The sequence below is a fragment of the Aptenodytes patagonicus genome, chromosome 11, assembly GCF_965638725.1.
Source record: "Aptenodytes patagonicus chromosome 11, bAptPat1.pri.cur, whole genome shotgun sequence".
In the NCBI taxonomy this organism is placed as follows: Eukaryota; Metazoa; Chordata; class Aves; order Sphenisciformes; family Spheniscidae; genus Aptenodytes; species Aptenodytes patagonicus.
The window spans coordinates 24,541,165-24,555,156 of record NC_134959.1 but is presented as its reverse complement, the minus strand read 5'-3'; the positions used below and the strand labels follow the sequence as shown (position 1 = coordinate 24,555,156).

The 13,992-nt window shown below is 50.6% G+C and overlaps 1 protein-coding gene across 1 annotated transcript in view; it reads left to right on the top strand.

The window, feature by feature from the left end:
• The window catches only part of CNGB1 (cyclic nucleotide gated channel subunit beta 1), a 31,064-nt gene extending 19,834 nt beyond the window's left edge, over positions 1–11,230 (top strand). The window contains exons 22-34 of the mRNA XM_076349225.1: positions 491–699; positions 1,594–1,644; positions 1,760–1,846; positions 2,214–2,278; positions 2,742–2,864; positions 4,161–4,302; positions 4,536–4,695; positions 5,305–5,402; positions 5,488–5,571; positions 6,017–6,135; positions 6,763–6,909; positions 7,389–7,584; positions 8,946–11,230. Of these exons, the coding sequence (XP_076205340.1) occupies positions 491–699; positions 1,594–1,644; positions 1,760–1,846; positions 2,214–2,278; positions 2,742–2,864; positions 4,161–4,302; positions 4,536–4,695; positions 5,305–5,402; positions 5,488–5,571; positions 6,017–6,135; positions 6,763–6,909; positions 7,389–7,584; positions 8,946–9,161 (1,697 nt within the window). The 3' untranslated portion in view covers positions 9,162–11,230. The remainder of the gene's footprint in view (positions 1–490; positions 700–1,593; positions 1,645–1,759; positions 1,847–2,213; positions 2,279–2,741; positions 2,865–4,160; positions 4,303–4,535; positions 4,696–5,304; positions 5,403–5,487; positions 5,572–6,016; positions 6,136–6,762; positions 6,910–7,388; positions 7,585–8,945) is intronic.
• Positions 11,231–13,992: the final 2,762 nt, after the last annotated feature.

The following is a 13,992-nucleotide window of genomic DNA, read 5'->3' as shown; positions in this document are numbered from 1 at the left end:
GCTCTTTAGCGGGCAAACACTGTCCCTGTGGTGTGGACACCCCAAATGGAAATAAAAATCACAAAGGAAAAATCCACTGCCTGGTGGACACCCCACAGGATCCCAGCTCCTTCCTTAGTCCTTGCTATTTCACAGTTATTTCACAGCCCCCAAGCTCAGGCAGCCAGCACTTGGCTCAGCACAGCCTCAAGGGGAAAAAAGCAAAGCAAGAAAGTCGTCGGTATTGTGGGAGCAAAGCAAAAGCAAACCTAGTTGAACCAGCAAAGTTAGAAGAAGCTTTCTGATAAAAAGCGATGTGCTCTGCAACCGGTGGTATTCACTTTGCATCTACAGCCCAGCTCACTTGCAATTAAATGCCATCGATAAGAGACCTGCAGGTTTCCTCCTTGCACTCAGGGCAGGTCAGGGGATGAAAACCCCTGTGCATAGCGGATTCACACGGGCAAGGGATGTATGCCCAGCTAATCGTGGTGTGGTTCCCTGTGCGCAGACCTGATGTACGTGCTGTGGCTGTTCTTCGTTGTCGTGGCCTGGAACTGGAACTGCTGGTTGATCCCCGTCCGCTGGGCTTTCCCCTACCAGACACCATCAAACATCTACTGCTGGCTGCTCATGGACTACCTCTGCGACCTCGTCTATCTGCTGGACATCCTCGTCTTTCAGACCCGGCTGCAGTTCGTCCAGGGGGGAGACGTAATAGTGAGTGGCAGCACGCTGTGTCCCACTGCTGGGGACCAGCTGCGGGGACCTCCCATCCCCATCACCCCCAGCGTGTGGATCGTGCTTGTCACTGATCTCTGAATCAAGCTCTCCATGCTCTTCCACCACAGCCGTGGCCATCAGGGCTGTGTCCACTCTTGGAGGACTGCAAGCATCTCTCCTGCCATGTAGTGGATAAGCCGGCAGTCTTTTTGTCCACCAAAAATACATAATTTTCCCCTAAAGTCAATACCGGCCCATCTAGAAAGCATGTGGTCCATGGCGGCCCCGTTCCTGGGTAGGGATGCTTGGAGGGTGCTGCTCTGCAAAGCGGTCCTGCCAGTGGCGCGGTGAGGTGCACGCCGACCGGCCCCAGTGCAGCCGTACGCTGCTAATCGTGAGCAGGTGGCATAAACTCGGGGTTTAATTCTCAGGAGCACAGCTAGGCAGAATGCATTAGCGATACGACAAAAGCAATTACAGTCTGAATGCATAGATCATGCGCCTGAGATAAGTGAATATCGCTTCCAAACCCAATTAAATAAGCTGTGAAAAATAAAACCTTGAGGGTACAGCCTTCCCATTGCCCGTGCAAATATTCAGACAGGGAGGTTTCTCCTGTAAACTCTGATTTTTGTGGTGCAGGCACTGCAATGTGCTTTCTCTGGGATGCAAAACAAGCACAAGATGTCTCGAGATAGGATGGGAAGATGGCATACGGCCAGGTCTTCTTCTGCTCCTTTTGCTCTGCTCCCCTTCCCAGGCACGAAGGGAGCATCTTCCCTGTTGTGGTGCAGAAGAGGAAAGCCAGGCATGACCATGTTGGCCATGACTTTCCTTTCTGTAAGCCGTGACCAATCTTCCTCTCTCTCTCTCCCTCCTATTCCCAACCAGACCGATAAAAAGGCCATGAGAGAGAACTACCTGCGATCACAACGCTTTAAGGTTAGACGTAATCTTATTTATTAATCTGAATTTTTAATCTGAGCCATGGCTTGCAGCTTCGTCCCACCATGCCTGCAGGTCTCCACAGAGGTTTCTCTCTTTGTGTGGATTTCAGATGGATATGGCGTGCCTCCTGCCCCTGGATTTCTTCTACTTCAAAGTCGGTGTCAACCCACTCCTGCGTTTTCCTCGCTGTCTGAAGGTGAGTTGGAGCTTACAAAATCAGGCAAAATACCAGTCGCAGGGGATGTGAAGGCGTCCCACACTGGTTGGGGTAAGCTGTGGCTCGCTAGGTTCATCGATGATGACAAGAGGATTGTAAAATGGATGGGAAGTCTCGTCCCGAAGGCTTTGTGGGGCTGTTGGTCAAACACTTCATTTCAATCCTAAAACACGCTCACATTTGAATAGAAGGGCACTTATAGATGGAGCCAAATCTGTCTGCAGCAGTTCATGCTGCAGAGGGGCTGCAGGAGGGAAACAGAGGCGGGGTGGGGCTTTATGGGGACGTAACTCTCCCGGCGGGGGCCGCGGGAAGCTGGAGCGCGCTGCTTTCCTTCTCCTCCCAGTACATGGCCTTCTTCGAGTTCAACAACCGCCTGGAGTCTGTCCTGAGCAACGCCTACATCTACAGGTGAGGGGAAGGGAGGGAGGGAGGGAGCATGGGGTTGCTGTTACTGCGGGGGGAGAAAGTTCACTTTGGTGTGCACCCATTCTGGGTTTCTGATTTATTTTCCCACTCTCCCTGGACCGGCTGACGTGGGTGTTGGCTGATGCAGGTGGGATGTGGGGGTCCTGGAGCCCATGTGGGTAGGATCACCTCTCCCTGACCCAGCAGGGTTAGGGGTGCTGGTGGTGAAGAGGAGCCACCAGCAGATAAGCTGCTTTTTCTGGCACTTCTGTAGCTGCAGGGCTGCGGGAAAGAGCAGCGGGGCCACACGTTTGGGTGCTCTGTGGTTCCTGCACTGGCAGGACCTGCATGGTCAGCACTCGGCTCATCGCTTCGAAGCTCCTTGTGATGCCGGGGGGGATCTGACGTGTTTCTCCCAGCAGATGCCATATCATCTCCCCTCCTGCTCTTTCCTATTTTTTTGCAGAGTGATTCGGACCACTGCCTATTTACTGTACAGCTTGCACGTGAACTCCTGCCTCTATTACTGGGCATCAGACTATGAAGGACTGGGCTCTACCACCTGGGTCTATGATGGGGAAGGAAACAGGTACAAGCCAGGGCTTGGGTCCTCACATAGCACAGCTTGCTGTGATGAGCTGGAGCAAGAAGGGAGGTATTAGGATGCAGCTGGGTTCATAAAAACCCCTGAAGCAAAGGGTTGGAGGTGCCAGGAGATGTGGAGCCAGGGAGAATGACGGGGACAGGAGGGATGGGGTGTGCAGTAATATACAGTGCTGCAAGACAAAGAGGCTGCAGTTCGGCTGAGATCAAAGGCAATCACAGCTCGAAGAGGCTGAAAAACTGGGAACCCGGTGCTGGGAAGCAAGGGAATGCTCCCTGGCCAAGCAGGATGGCAGTGTGAGCCCTGTTTCTGTTCGTGTTGACCTGCTGCTGCCAGGTTAGGATGGAGGCTTCAAGCTGTGTGTCCTAGGTGCCATGTGTCAGGCCCCTCAGGCCAGCCCAGCGCCCTCATTCCCAGGGTGCAAGACAGCGACAGTGGCCACCCCATCCCCTCGCCGTGGCATTTCCAAGATACATGTGTTAAATGTTCATTGTGCTGTCAGTGATGGATGCCACAGGGAGAGCACTCAGCTCGCAAGCTTGAATGCTGCCTCGTAACGAATGCCCACACCTTCAGGTTGTACAACATGGGCAAAATAAAATACTGAGTAACATTCAACTAATTTAGCACCATGCAGTAAATAAGAGTTTCCTGCAAAAAAAGGGGTGGGCACGTGCATTAAAGACTTAGCGTGAGGTGTGGGTATAGGTGGGGACAACTGACTGTCACCCAGGAAGCCTTAGTGCAGGTGTTGCCTTCCCTTTGAGCACTCAGCTTCCCATGTTAATGTTGCTGCTGTGTAGTTATTTTGTGTGATATACATATCTGTATCTATCTCTAGGTGTAATTATACCATCCAAGGGAGTGCCCAAGACCAGTGAACCAATAATTCACTTGACATCCGAGTCCCATGCTAACAATTTGCTCACAAACCCTTTTTTTCCCCTGACTGTTTCTAAAACTGTAAACGTTGCTGAAAATGCATTGCTGGTTTATGGTAGTGGAGCTGTAAGAAGCAGAAAATGGGAGTAGCCAGAGTAGCTGAGCATCCCATGCAGAGGTTTCTGGAGGGTCCCTACGTCCCCCTGCTCCTGTAGCACCTCCAGCAGCACCTGCAGGTGTGGTGGGGAGTCTGCAGCCCCTTAATTTTCCCTTTGTCACCCACCTACTCTCAGCAGGCTCTGGCTTGCCATGGCCAGAGGATGCGAGCTCGGTACTGAGGGGTGAAACAGGCCTTCATGCCAGAAACGCCTTCAAAGCTGCCTCCTCTTTTCCTCCCAGCTACATCCGCTGCTACTACTGGGCAGTCAAAACCCTCATCACCATCGGGGGCCTGCCGGACCCCAAGACGCTGTTTGAGATCGTCTTTCAGCTGCTGAACTACTTCACAGGCGTCTTTGCTTTCTCCATCATGATAGGGCAGGTGAGCAGGAGTCACGGGGAGTTCCCAGCCTCAGGTGGGGAAGGGTTTGGTCCAAAGGTTTGTACCTCCAGGTTTGTTTTCCCCGTGCAAGGACCTGCTCTGCTTTGGTGGAAGGCAAAAAGGATTTGGCAGATGCTGTTAGGACTCAGCATATGTGCTCTAGACTGCTTAACCTGCGTGATGGATAAGCAACAGCAATTAAAACATCTCTTCCACCCCTTTCTCCTATTCAGATGAGAGATGTGGTCGGCGCCGCTACTGCAGGGCAAACTTACTATCGGAGCTGCATGGACAATACCATTAAATACATGAACTTCTACAAAATCCCCAAAACTGTTCAGAACCGGGTGAAAATGTGGTACGAGTACACGTGGCATTCGCAAGGCATGCTAGGTGAGATCCAAATGCTCCGAGGGTCAACACTTGCATCACGTGTTTTACTGCGGTTGTTTTGCAGAGCTGAAACATTACTGCCAAACAGCACCACAGTTTCGGGGCGGGGGGGTGGCTTATTTTACTCTTTGCTATACGGGCTTGTTTGCCCACCAATAGGGTATATAGGCTGCCACCAGGTCGCAGCACCTCGGTGACCCGGCATCACTCATAGTGCACTGAGTCCAGCATCCCAGCTGACGGTCCCTGGGGAGAAGGCAGTGACTGGCAATCGCTGGCCAGAGTGTGTCCAACAGCAAACCCACTAGCCCACCCTACCAGTAAATCATCAGGCAGGACCTCTGCGCCCACTCTCCTGGCCAATAAAGATGCTGGCTTGGGCATACCGGTCTGTCTCTGAGAGCTGTCAGGGCAGGGATAACGCTCTCCATCACCTGTTGGCTTTAGACCTGCAGGTTGCTGGGTGGGCAGAGGCTGGAGGAGACCTTTCTGGGCAAGCTGGCTCCTGCCCTCTGCCACCAAAATGCGGGCTGCTCTCCCACTGCCACGGCAAGGACGCACTCTCGGATCAAGTGCTGGTAACAGCCAGTTTTCTGCTTCATCTCACAGATGAGTCAGAGCTGCTGGTGCAGCTGCCGGACAAGATGAGGATGGACCTCGCCATCAGTGTGAACTACAACATCGTGAGCAAAGTGGCCCTCTTCCAGGTACCCTCTGCAGCGCGGGTCCTGGCCAGTGGAGCCTGGCATGCCAGCGCAGACTAACGGCACTGTTGGCTCTGTTTCGGCTCAGGGCTGTGACAGGCAGATGGTCTTCGACATGCTGAAGCGGCTCAGATCGGTGGTCTACCTGCCTAATGACTACGTGTGTAAGAAGGTAATGAGATGCTCGGGTGCCCTGCCATCCCCGGTGTCGTGGCCAGGCTGCGCAGGGCACTAGGAGCAATGCAGAGCGGAGAAACCCAGGCCTGGCCCATCAATGCCAGGCTTCACAGCATCAAGCCGCTTCACAGCATCAAGCCGCTTCACAGGGAGGGAATTCAGAGCAAAAACATCCTCGGTTGCAGCTGGTCTTGTGCAAAGACTGACCTCTTCTGCTGCAGCCATGAACAGCAGGAGAGATGGGAAGAGCCTGCAGAGCTGGAGGAGACTTTGGGATGCTTAGATGAGGATGCTCGGGAGTGAGCACCATCAGGACAAAGTGTTTTGAGAGCTTGGAGAGGGCAGTATGGTCGCGGAGGTTTCCAGCAAGATGCAGGTTAGGGCATCCATAAGGTCTCCCTGTTTCTGGGCACCCCACACAGCACCCATCTTCATTGCAGGGAGAGATCGGCCGCGAGATGTACATTATTCAGGCAGGACAAGTGCAAGTGCTGGGGGGACCCGATGGCAAAACCGTGCTGGTGACTCTGAAAGCCGGATCCGTGTTTGGAGAAATAAGGTGAGTGAAGCATTGCCAGGGAGCCGGGGAAATACAGCTTGTGGGCTCTGGGCGAGGAGGGTGGGAGGTGGGGAGATCAGGAACACCCTAATTAATCTTTGTGATTGAGAGCCACGAACACTGAGCAGCATCTGCTACGCAAATTACAGCTTTTTTCTTGGAGCTTTTCCGCTGTTTTTGTCACTGTGATGTTTTCTGCCTGGGGAGCTAGTGACAGTAAGCAGAGGTATATGGAGGGATGGGAAAATGAATAAGAAAAGATGTTTCACTAAAACAGCCTCCCAGACATTAATCTGCCCATTTCATGAGCATGTAAAGTCCTGTAGCATTTGTAGCACAGTGATAGAGTTTGCCTCCCTATAGCCCAGCAGACACTAGAGTGGTGTAAAATGCAACATTTAAACCTTCAAACAGGCAAATCATTTTTTATGTAGCGCTCCATGCCAACGTTTCCCAGCATTCTTTAAAAATTGGGCTTGGAAAATTTCACTGGGGGTGAAAATTAAACTCTGAGTCTTCTGAAAGAGAGAGATGGGGGGACATGACGGGAAAAGGGAGGTTTTAAATTACAAATGCTGTGCTGAGCCCGTTAATAACAGCGTTAATGTCTCGCCATGTCTCCCTCAGCTTGCTGGCGGCAGGAGGGGGAAATCGCCGAACAGCAAACGTCATAGCTCACGGCTTTGCTAACCTCTTCATTTTGGATAAGAAGGACTTGAACGAGATTTTGGTGCATTATCCGGAGTCTCAGAAGCTGCTGTGTAAAAAGGCCAAGTGCGTGTCGGGCTGCTGCTTTCTAGCCTGTGGGGTTTTAAAAAAAGCAGAGTACAGGTTTCAAGATCGCAGGGGAGATTTCTCTCCGTGCGAAAACTCCCGCTGCAGGCACCAGGCGTTAGGCACACGTCCCCGGAGGAGAGCCGGGCTGGAGCTGCCGCGCTTCGGCAGAGGGCACCCGTCCCTCACCGCCGGGCTGGGGAGGCTGGAGGTGCCCAGAGCCAGCCCAGCCCTGCTGCGAAGCTTCACCGCTAAAAGCGGGTGCAACTCGGGAACCAACGCGGCCAAAGTGCATTCGTTTAAAAAAAATCTATTAAAATATTCACTTTAGTTTTTAGCATTACTTAGATTTGTTGTTCTGTCCTTCCTAAGGCGTAAAAAATTCCTGTCCTTTTAAAGTCTGATTTTTCTGCATTATAAAATCAAGCTAATATAACATGTCCCCGGACTGAAATCATCTCTCCTTTTCCTTGCTGTAGGAAAATGCTGAAAAACAACAATAAACCCAAAGATGAGAAGGGAGCGCCCGGAGACCCGCTGATCATCCCCCCGAAAGCTGACACCCCGAAGCTCTTCCGGGCTGCCCTGGCCATCACGGGGAGGATGGGGAGAAAAGGGCCATTGGCGCAGCTCCAGCAGAGGCTGAAGGAGCTGAAGGCGATGCAGGCGACGCAGGTCAGCGTGGGGAGGATGGCAATTTGGCTTTGCTTCCTTAGATGACAAGTTGCTGCTCTCCCCGACCAGCTCCGGAGTCTGTCATTAAGGTGCCTTAAAGGAGTGAGCTCAGGTCATCGGGGTCTGACGTAGCGCAGGCAAATGGGAAGTGGTGGTGCAGCATCTTACACATGGCCTTGGGAGAATGTCATTGTCTCACAGGGTTTGTTTTGCAACACAGAAGGGAAATACCTTCACTTTTTGCCCAGCTATGCTAAGCCTGAGTCTAGTTTCTAGCTGGGCTATAGCCACAGACAAACATCTCTTCCGTGCCACAGAGACAGAGCCACTCGTAATTAATCGATGTGCTGGCGGGACAGAGGGTGATACTGGCATTCAGCATCCACAGGCCAGTCAATATTTGCAAAGCTTTCACGGTGTGGTTGGGGCCGAGTCCGCCAGCAGCAGGCACGCCATCCTGCCAGCTCTGCACGAGCTGCAGTCAAATCACCCTTGCCTTTTTGTCGAGCAACTGAAAAAGAAAGTGGCCCTGCTTTTTTTTTTTTCCCCCCCTTCCAAGTGTCTCTGCTGAACTCGTAAAAAAGGTCATATCTCCATGCAGACCTTGTTGTTACTCTTCCCACCATGGAGTTATGCAGACTATCACATCTGGACGTGTAAAGGGAGGTGAAAGAGCAGCTGATATGGAGCGCGCGGTGGCCTTGAGGCTGGGTAAATATCCAGGGAGACGCTGAGCATGACTGCGTTTCTGCAGTCCTTCACAAAAGCACGACGAGGCTTCACACACTGCAGTGCTTAACACTAATTAATAACCAGTTAAAGGCAGCGGTGAACAGTGGCACCCTGTGGTCTATACGGTAGTGGCAACGAGACCCGTCATCGGGGGGTGCACGTATTAGAAGCTGACCCCGCTAATGGGGTTAGCAGGACCCCATTAGAAGGACAGCCCTGTCCATGGCACGTCCGTAGGTGAGGTTTCTGAGGCTCCTCTCTAAAGGAGGTTTTAAGACAGGGCAGTCCAGGGCTGCTCCCTCACAACAACGCTTCTGCCAAGCTTTTGCCAAGATCAACCCCTCCAGATGCTTTGGGAGCAAAACAAGAGCTAGTGCAGGAGGTGTGAGCGTTGCACTCATCTCTGTACACTTCTCTCAAGATGTGCAGGATATAATCCAGCTGCCTTTCTCACAGGGGTCACCTCTGGCAGCAAGCTGACATCCCGATGATGAGGTCCGGTGTGGTGAAACTCCTCAAAACGCCTGCCTGGCTTTGCACAGCTCAGACGCCGTGGTTCGGGGTGGTGGACAAGGGTCTGCTAAGGTTGATTTTGCCCTGGTCATTTTTTTTTTTTTTTATGATCGTAGGGTTCCAGCGTCAGTCTGATCCCACCGAAATCGCCAGTGCACCGGAGATCGCCTGTCATCTCCCACAAAGCATCCACTGACCTGGGAAAAGAAATATTCTCAAAATCTTCTGATAGTTTAGTCACCGTTCGTGTGATTCCTATGGCACAAGAAGATGAAGAAATCCTTGCTGCTGAGATTTCGGAGAAAGAAGAAGAAAAAAAAGAAGAGAAATGAAAAACAAGCAGGTCCTGGGGCAGGAGTAGGAGTCAGGCAAATGCCTGGGGTAGAAGCTTTTTGTTGTTAACAATTTCCACACAGTGGCTGTAGGCTTCGCTAAGTGCTATGGGTAGGATCTGCCTTTCTTTTCTGCCTAGATCTTCACTCGCTGTTGATAAAACCCTCTGCCATATGACCCAGAACCGTACAAGGTATCTGTGCTCTGGAGATCTATTTTTATTGAGCATCTTTATGAATATTCCCACTAAATCTCAGACCAGCCCTCTTGCTTCAAAATCCAGCCTTACAGAGAGGGAGCCTTGAAGAAATTGCTTTTTATGGCTCTGGATGGTTAGCGAGTGTTCAGATAGTGTGAAGAGTTATTCACCTCTGACAGCCGAGTCACTGCTTGGCCAGAAACAACCGGGGAGAAAAACAACAAGGTCTCTCTGTTGGGCTCAAGGTTGTCAGCAGCAGCTGGAGAGTGATTCATCCAAAAAGGATGTGGACTATGCTCACAAGCCAAGCACAGACTGAATCACGCTGTCACGAGAAGGCCGAGGTCCGTCCTGGTGTGCATAGACTGCAAGATGCTTGAGGGTCCCTGCGTGGTGCCAAGACCACCTTGGGTTTGCTGCTGGGAAGGGGAGTTCCTGCCAGCCGTCCACCCCAGGGAGGTGGTGGGCTCTCCATTGCCAGTGGCTGTTATGGAGAGATTTGATGAGCGTCTTTCAGGGATGGAGAAGCACAGTCCTGGATGAGGAGATGTTCCTGGAGATCCCTTCCAGCCCTGGGTTTCCATGGGTGCACCAGCCTGCCACTGCCAGAGGGATAAACCGAGTGCAGGAAGGGAGAAGCCGTGTCGGTTTCCAGCTGGCACGGGAAAGAGAAGTGCAGTAAGTGCTCTCCTCTCCCAGCCAGCGTTTCAGAATCGGGCCAGAGTCCATAGCGTGCACGAGCATGCAGGTGGTCCCCTGCGCTCATTGCTGGACCTCAGTGACCTGCCACATTTCCAGCAGCCAATTTCCAGCCCCTTTCGGTCACTTTGTTGGCTCTTGGCCATGTTTCCCATGGAGAAGCCACTCCGGTCCTGCTCATCGCTGCAACGGGGTGCTTGTGAAGGCACTCTCCCAACCGTGCTGGTACCAGGTGCTGGATGAGAAGGCGAATGCCTGGTCAGCAGCCAGCACGCCCGGCTGATGGCTCAAGGTGTCTGATCTTCCTCCAGCACCACCAGTTCCTCATCTTCCTCAAACCCAGAGCCAACTGGAGCGAGCTGCTGGTGAGCTGAGAGGCGGCGAAAAGTGATGGGCGAGACAGTGCCGGGTGAGACGATGCAGACCCTCCCCAAGGCTTCGGCTGGCCAGGTCTCCATGCTACTGCTGGCTCCATCGAGAGGAGCCACTTTCCACCCTCTGGAGGAAAAGCTGGGCAGGTTTTGCCACAGGGAGCAGCCCTGGAGCCATGGCCGAGGGACTTTGCCGGTGTTCAGCAAATCCTGTGAGCAGTGCTGCAGGTTTCGCAGGTCTGGCCGTGAGCCGGCCAGGCTGTTTGTGAAGGGTGTCAGCGCCGGCATCGCCCCCGTACGTGGGTGATCCCTCTTCCCGTCAGCAGCCTGGGGCTGATCTTCACCTCCTACAGGGTCTTCTTATTTTGTTGAGTTTTTTCCCTCTCTTGCAAAATAAATGGGTTTCTGTGGTGGTTAGTGTTAATTAACGATGGCTTGCTCTCTTTTAAACAAATTTAATGAGCTCCAATATACCGCAGAAGGGTCTGAAGCCATCACTGCCCTTAACAGTGCAGGGGAAAACCTGGACTCACCCAAACCTGCCTAAATATTTCTCATCTTCAGTCATTGGCAAGCGGTTTCCTGCTGGGTCAAAGGTTTCAGTGGGAAGTGCAAAGTATTTTTTTCCCCTATATAAATATTTATATAATCAAACCAGGAAACATGCAAAAGTCAAACTGGGGTTCTGATTTGCTGCTACGATTTGATATAGTTTAGAAAAAGCATTTAAATAAATAGTGGGCTGTAATGGCTTTCATAATCCACTATATCTACAATAAACACCACGTAGATTACTGTTCATTTGCTGTGGATTTATTTCAAAATTCCAGTTGTTTTCCATCTTTTTGTTCACTGATGCACCAATGGAGCCAGGAAAGTCCCCACGCGCGGTTCACAGATTTTGCAATAAACTTTTTAGAGGCTCAGAGGTCACGTAATACTAGTAGTAGAATTGTAATATTTTTTTTAATCACCAGAAGGAGGGAAAAAAGCCTTCTTAAATGGCAAATACTTGCATGAAGATCTTCGTTTTCAACATGCAGCATTAGATGGTGATGGATACATAACTGGTAATTCTGGAACCGCGGGGAGATTTGAAATTATCCTCCTCTGCGATCTGTTTACAGCTTTAGTTCTTTAGAGAGATTATTCTGCAGGTAATAATTAAGGTCAAGGTAGGATTGGGCTTACAGGCTGGGTTGGAGAGTTGAGCTCAGATCTATTTGCTGTGCAGGACTATTTAGAAATGACAGGTAGGCCAAGGAGATGGGCAGCTCGTTTAGTGCCTCTTGTTTTGGGGGTTGCCGTAAACTGGCTTTCTGCTGAATTCTGTAATTCCATTCATTTACCAGTTTTGCTGTATTCGCAATGGGCTGCCTTTGCATTGGTTCCTATTCAGTATCTTGCAGCGTGCACTTATCACAGGTCTGTTCCTTCCACTGCCCTTGTAATGTTCCTGATGGATTTGGTAATGCTCCATGTACCTTTACTGCGTTTCTTATCAGCTTTTGCTCATTCCGCTTTGATGTCCTCAAGTGTTGGATATGAGATCCTCTAATAATATTTAATGCAGTATTTGAGGGATCTTGCCGGGCAGTTGCTTATTGCCAGTCCAGCACCCTGGAAATTCTGCGTTGCAGTCTTCCTCCTGACTTATATTTCTGTTTAACAGATTTCTCAGAGGTTCGTAGCCATAGAAATCAGGTTTTCTTGCAACGATATTTTAGCTGTTGCTGCTTTTGAGTGAGGTAAGTGGAATAGATAACTGCTGAAGAAGCAGAGCTTGCTGTTGTCGGATCTGTATGAACGTGTTAGGTTTTGCCTCACTGTCACAAGTAGCATCTTTACTGGAGGCTTTATATATACTGTTTTAATATATGTATAGATATGGGTACTTTTATACACACACACACACACAGACTTTTTATACTGGAGGAGTATTCATGTTCCTTGTGGCCTGTGCTGTCACGTCTTTCAGAACAGTGATACTGGTTTAATGTTCTGTATGAAGTTAGAGAAGACAAATGTCTCCGATAAAAATTCAACTTACAAAAGGAATAATATAACCCGCCATGGACATCTGACTGTGGAGGAAGTTGTTTCCCTCTGGATAGAACAGGGCAGGTAGCTTCTCTGTATTTATAGTCGGAGCAATCTTTTAAAAAGATTAAGTGCAATTGCAGGTTAATCACTGATAAGGTTATAACGAAAGTAAAAACAAATAAGCAGGTTTGGGGATTAGATTCGTGTCTAGAAAGAAATCGCAGGATAAATGGAAAGCCCAGTTAAATGGTGTTTAATTAGAAAGCTTGAAATAAAATTAAGCACTTTAACCTTGAAACCTGGAGACCCTAACCAGCAGGACATGCTCCTAATCCTGGGAACAGTCTGTAAACCACTTTTTCTGCCTATATATATTTTTTCCATTGTGTAGGTCTGCTTTGAGTCATGGTTGCAATTAAATCCCCCTGAATCCCTTTTACCTTCCTCAAAAATGGAGCTAATACGAGTCTGGTTTTCTCTGCCCTGAGCACACAGCTCCTTTTAAGTGCAGTAATGGTCCCACTGGAGTTAACACCCTGGAAAAAAAGCCAGACCACCATTCGGGAAGGGGTCACACAGAGGTACACAGGGTGCCCACACCAGCGTTTAGCAGCAGCTTAGGCTAAACTCGGGCTGGATGACATTTTTCCTTTTCTCATTCTTTCCTCATTTACCCATTCTTATTTTGGGATGAAACTTTCCAACTTTGGTTCATGTCCTAGGGTGAATGTCTTAGGGAGATCTGAGCGATATCCAGCGAGTTGGGTTTGAGTCATCTGAAGAAGTAAAGCCTAGATACCTACGTTATTTCATGCATTTTTTTCTGCTTCTAGAAGTCACTTGATGCATGAGAAGAGCTGGAAGTCAAACAGTTAAAGTCTAAAAACTGTTTTCTTCGATGAATTGGAAGGAATTTGGGAGGAAATGTAAACAACTGGAGAAGTGAGAGAGATGCTACGGGGCGGCCGTGGGACATCCCCGCCAGCTCTGGGCTGCGACATCCAGGGGACGGCATGGCCCAGCATGCTCCACACTTTTTGCAGGTGCTCGCTTTGCAAGCTTGAGCTCACCGGGACCGCTGAGCTTTCCAGCTTTAACTGTTCAGAAGTGGTGAGCTGGCTCTGTCTCCGCACAGCAGGACCATTGCCGCAGCGCCCATGTGAGCATCCTTTTGCATTCCGGAACCTCCCATATGTCCCGGCCCGTGGGTCTCCCAGGGGATGGTCCGAATTTGCCCCAGGGTGAGCATCACGTGGGCCGTGCCATGCAGCTCTGTCTTAGCAATAAGCGGAGGAATGAGGACCAGCCAGACTAGTTACTCATTCTAGATAAGAGGCTCTTTTGTGCTGCAGAAATACCAATATCACGTGAAAATCTCCCCGCTGCCATGGTTACTAGCCACCGTCACAGCCGCCGGCAAGACGGGACTCGTAGCATTGACAGGGCTTCTGGTCTCCCCTTTGCAAGGGGAACTCCAGCCATAAAACCTACGCTATGCCCCAAAATGGAGGGGAGGTG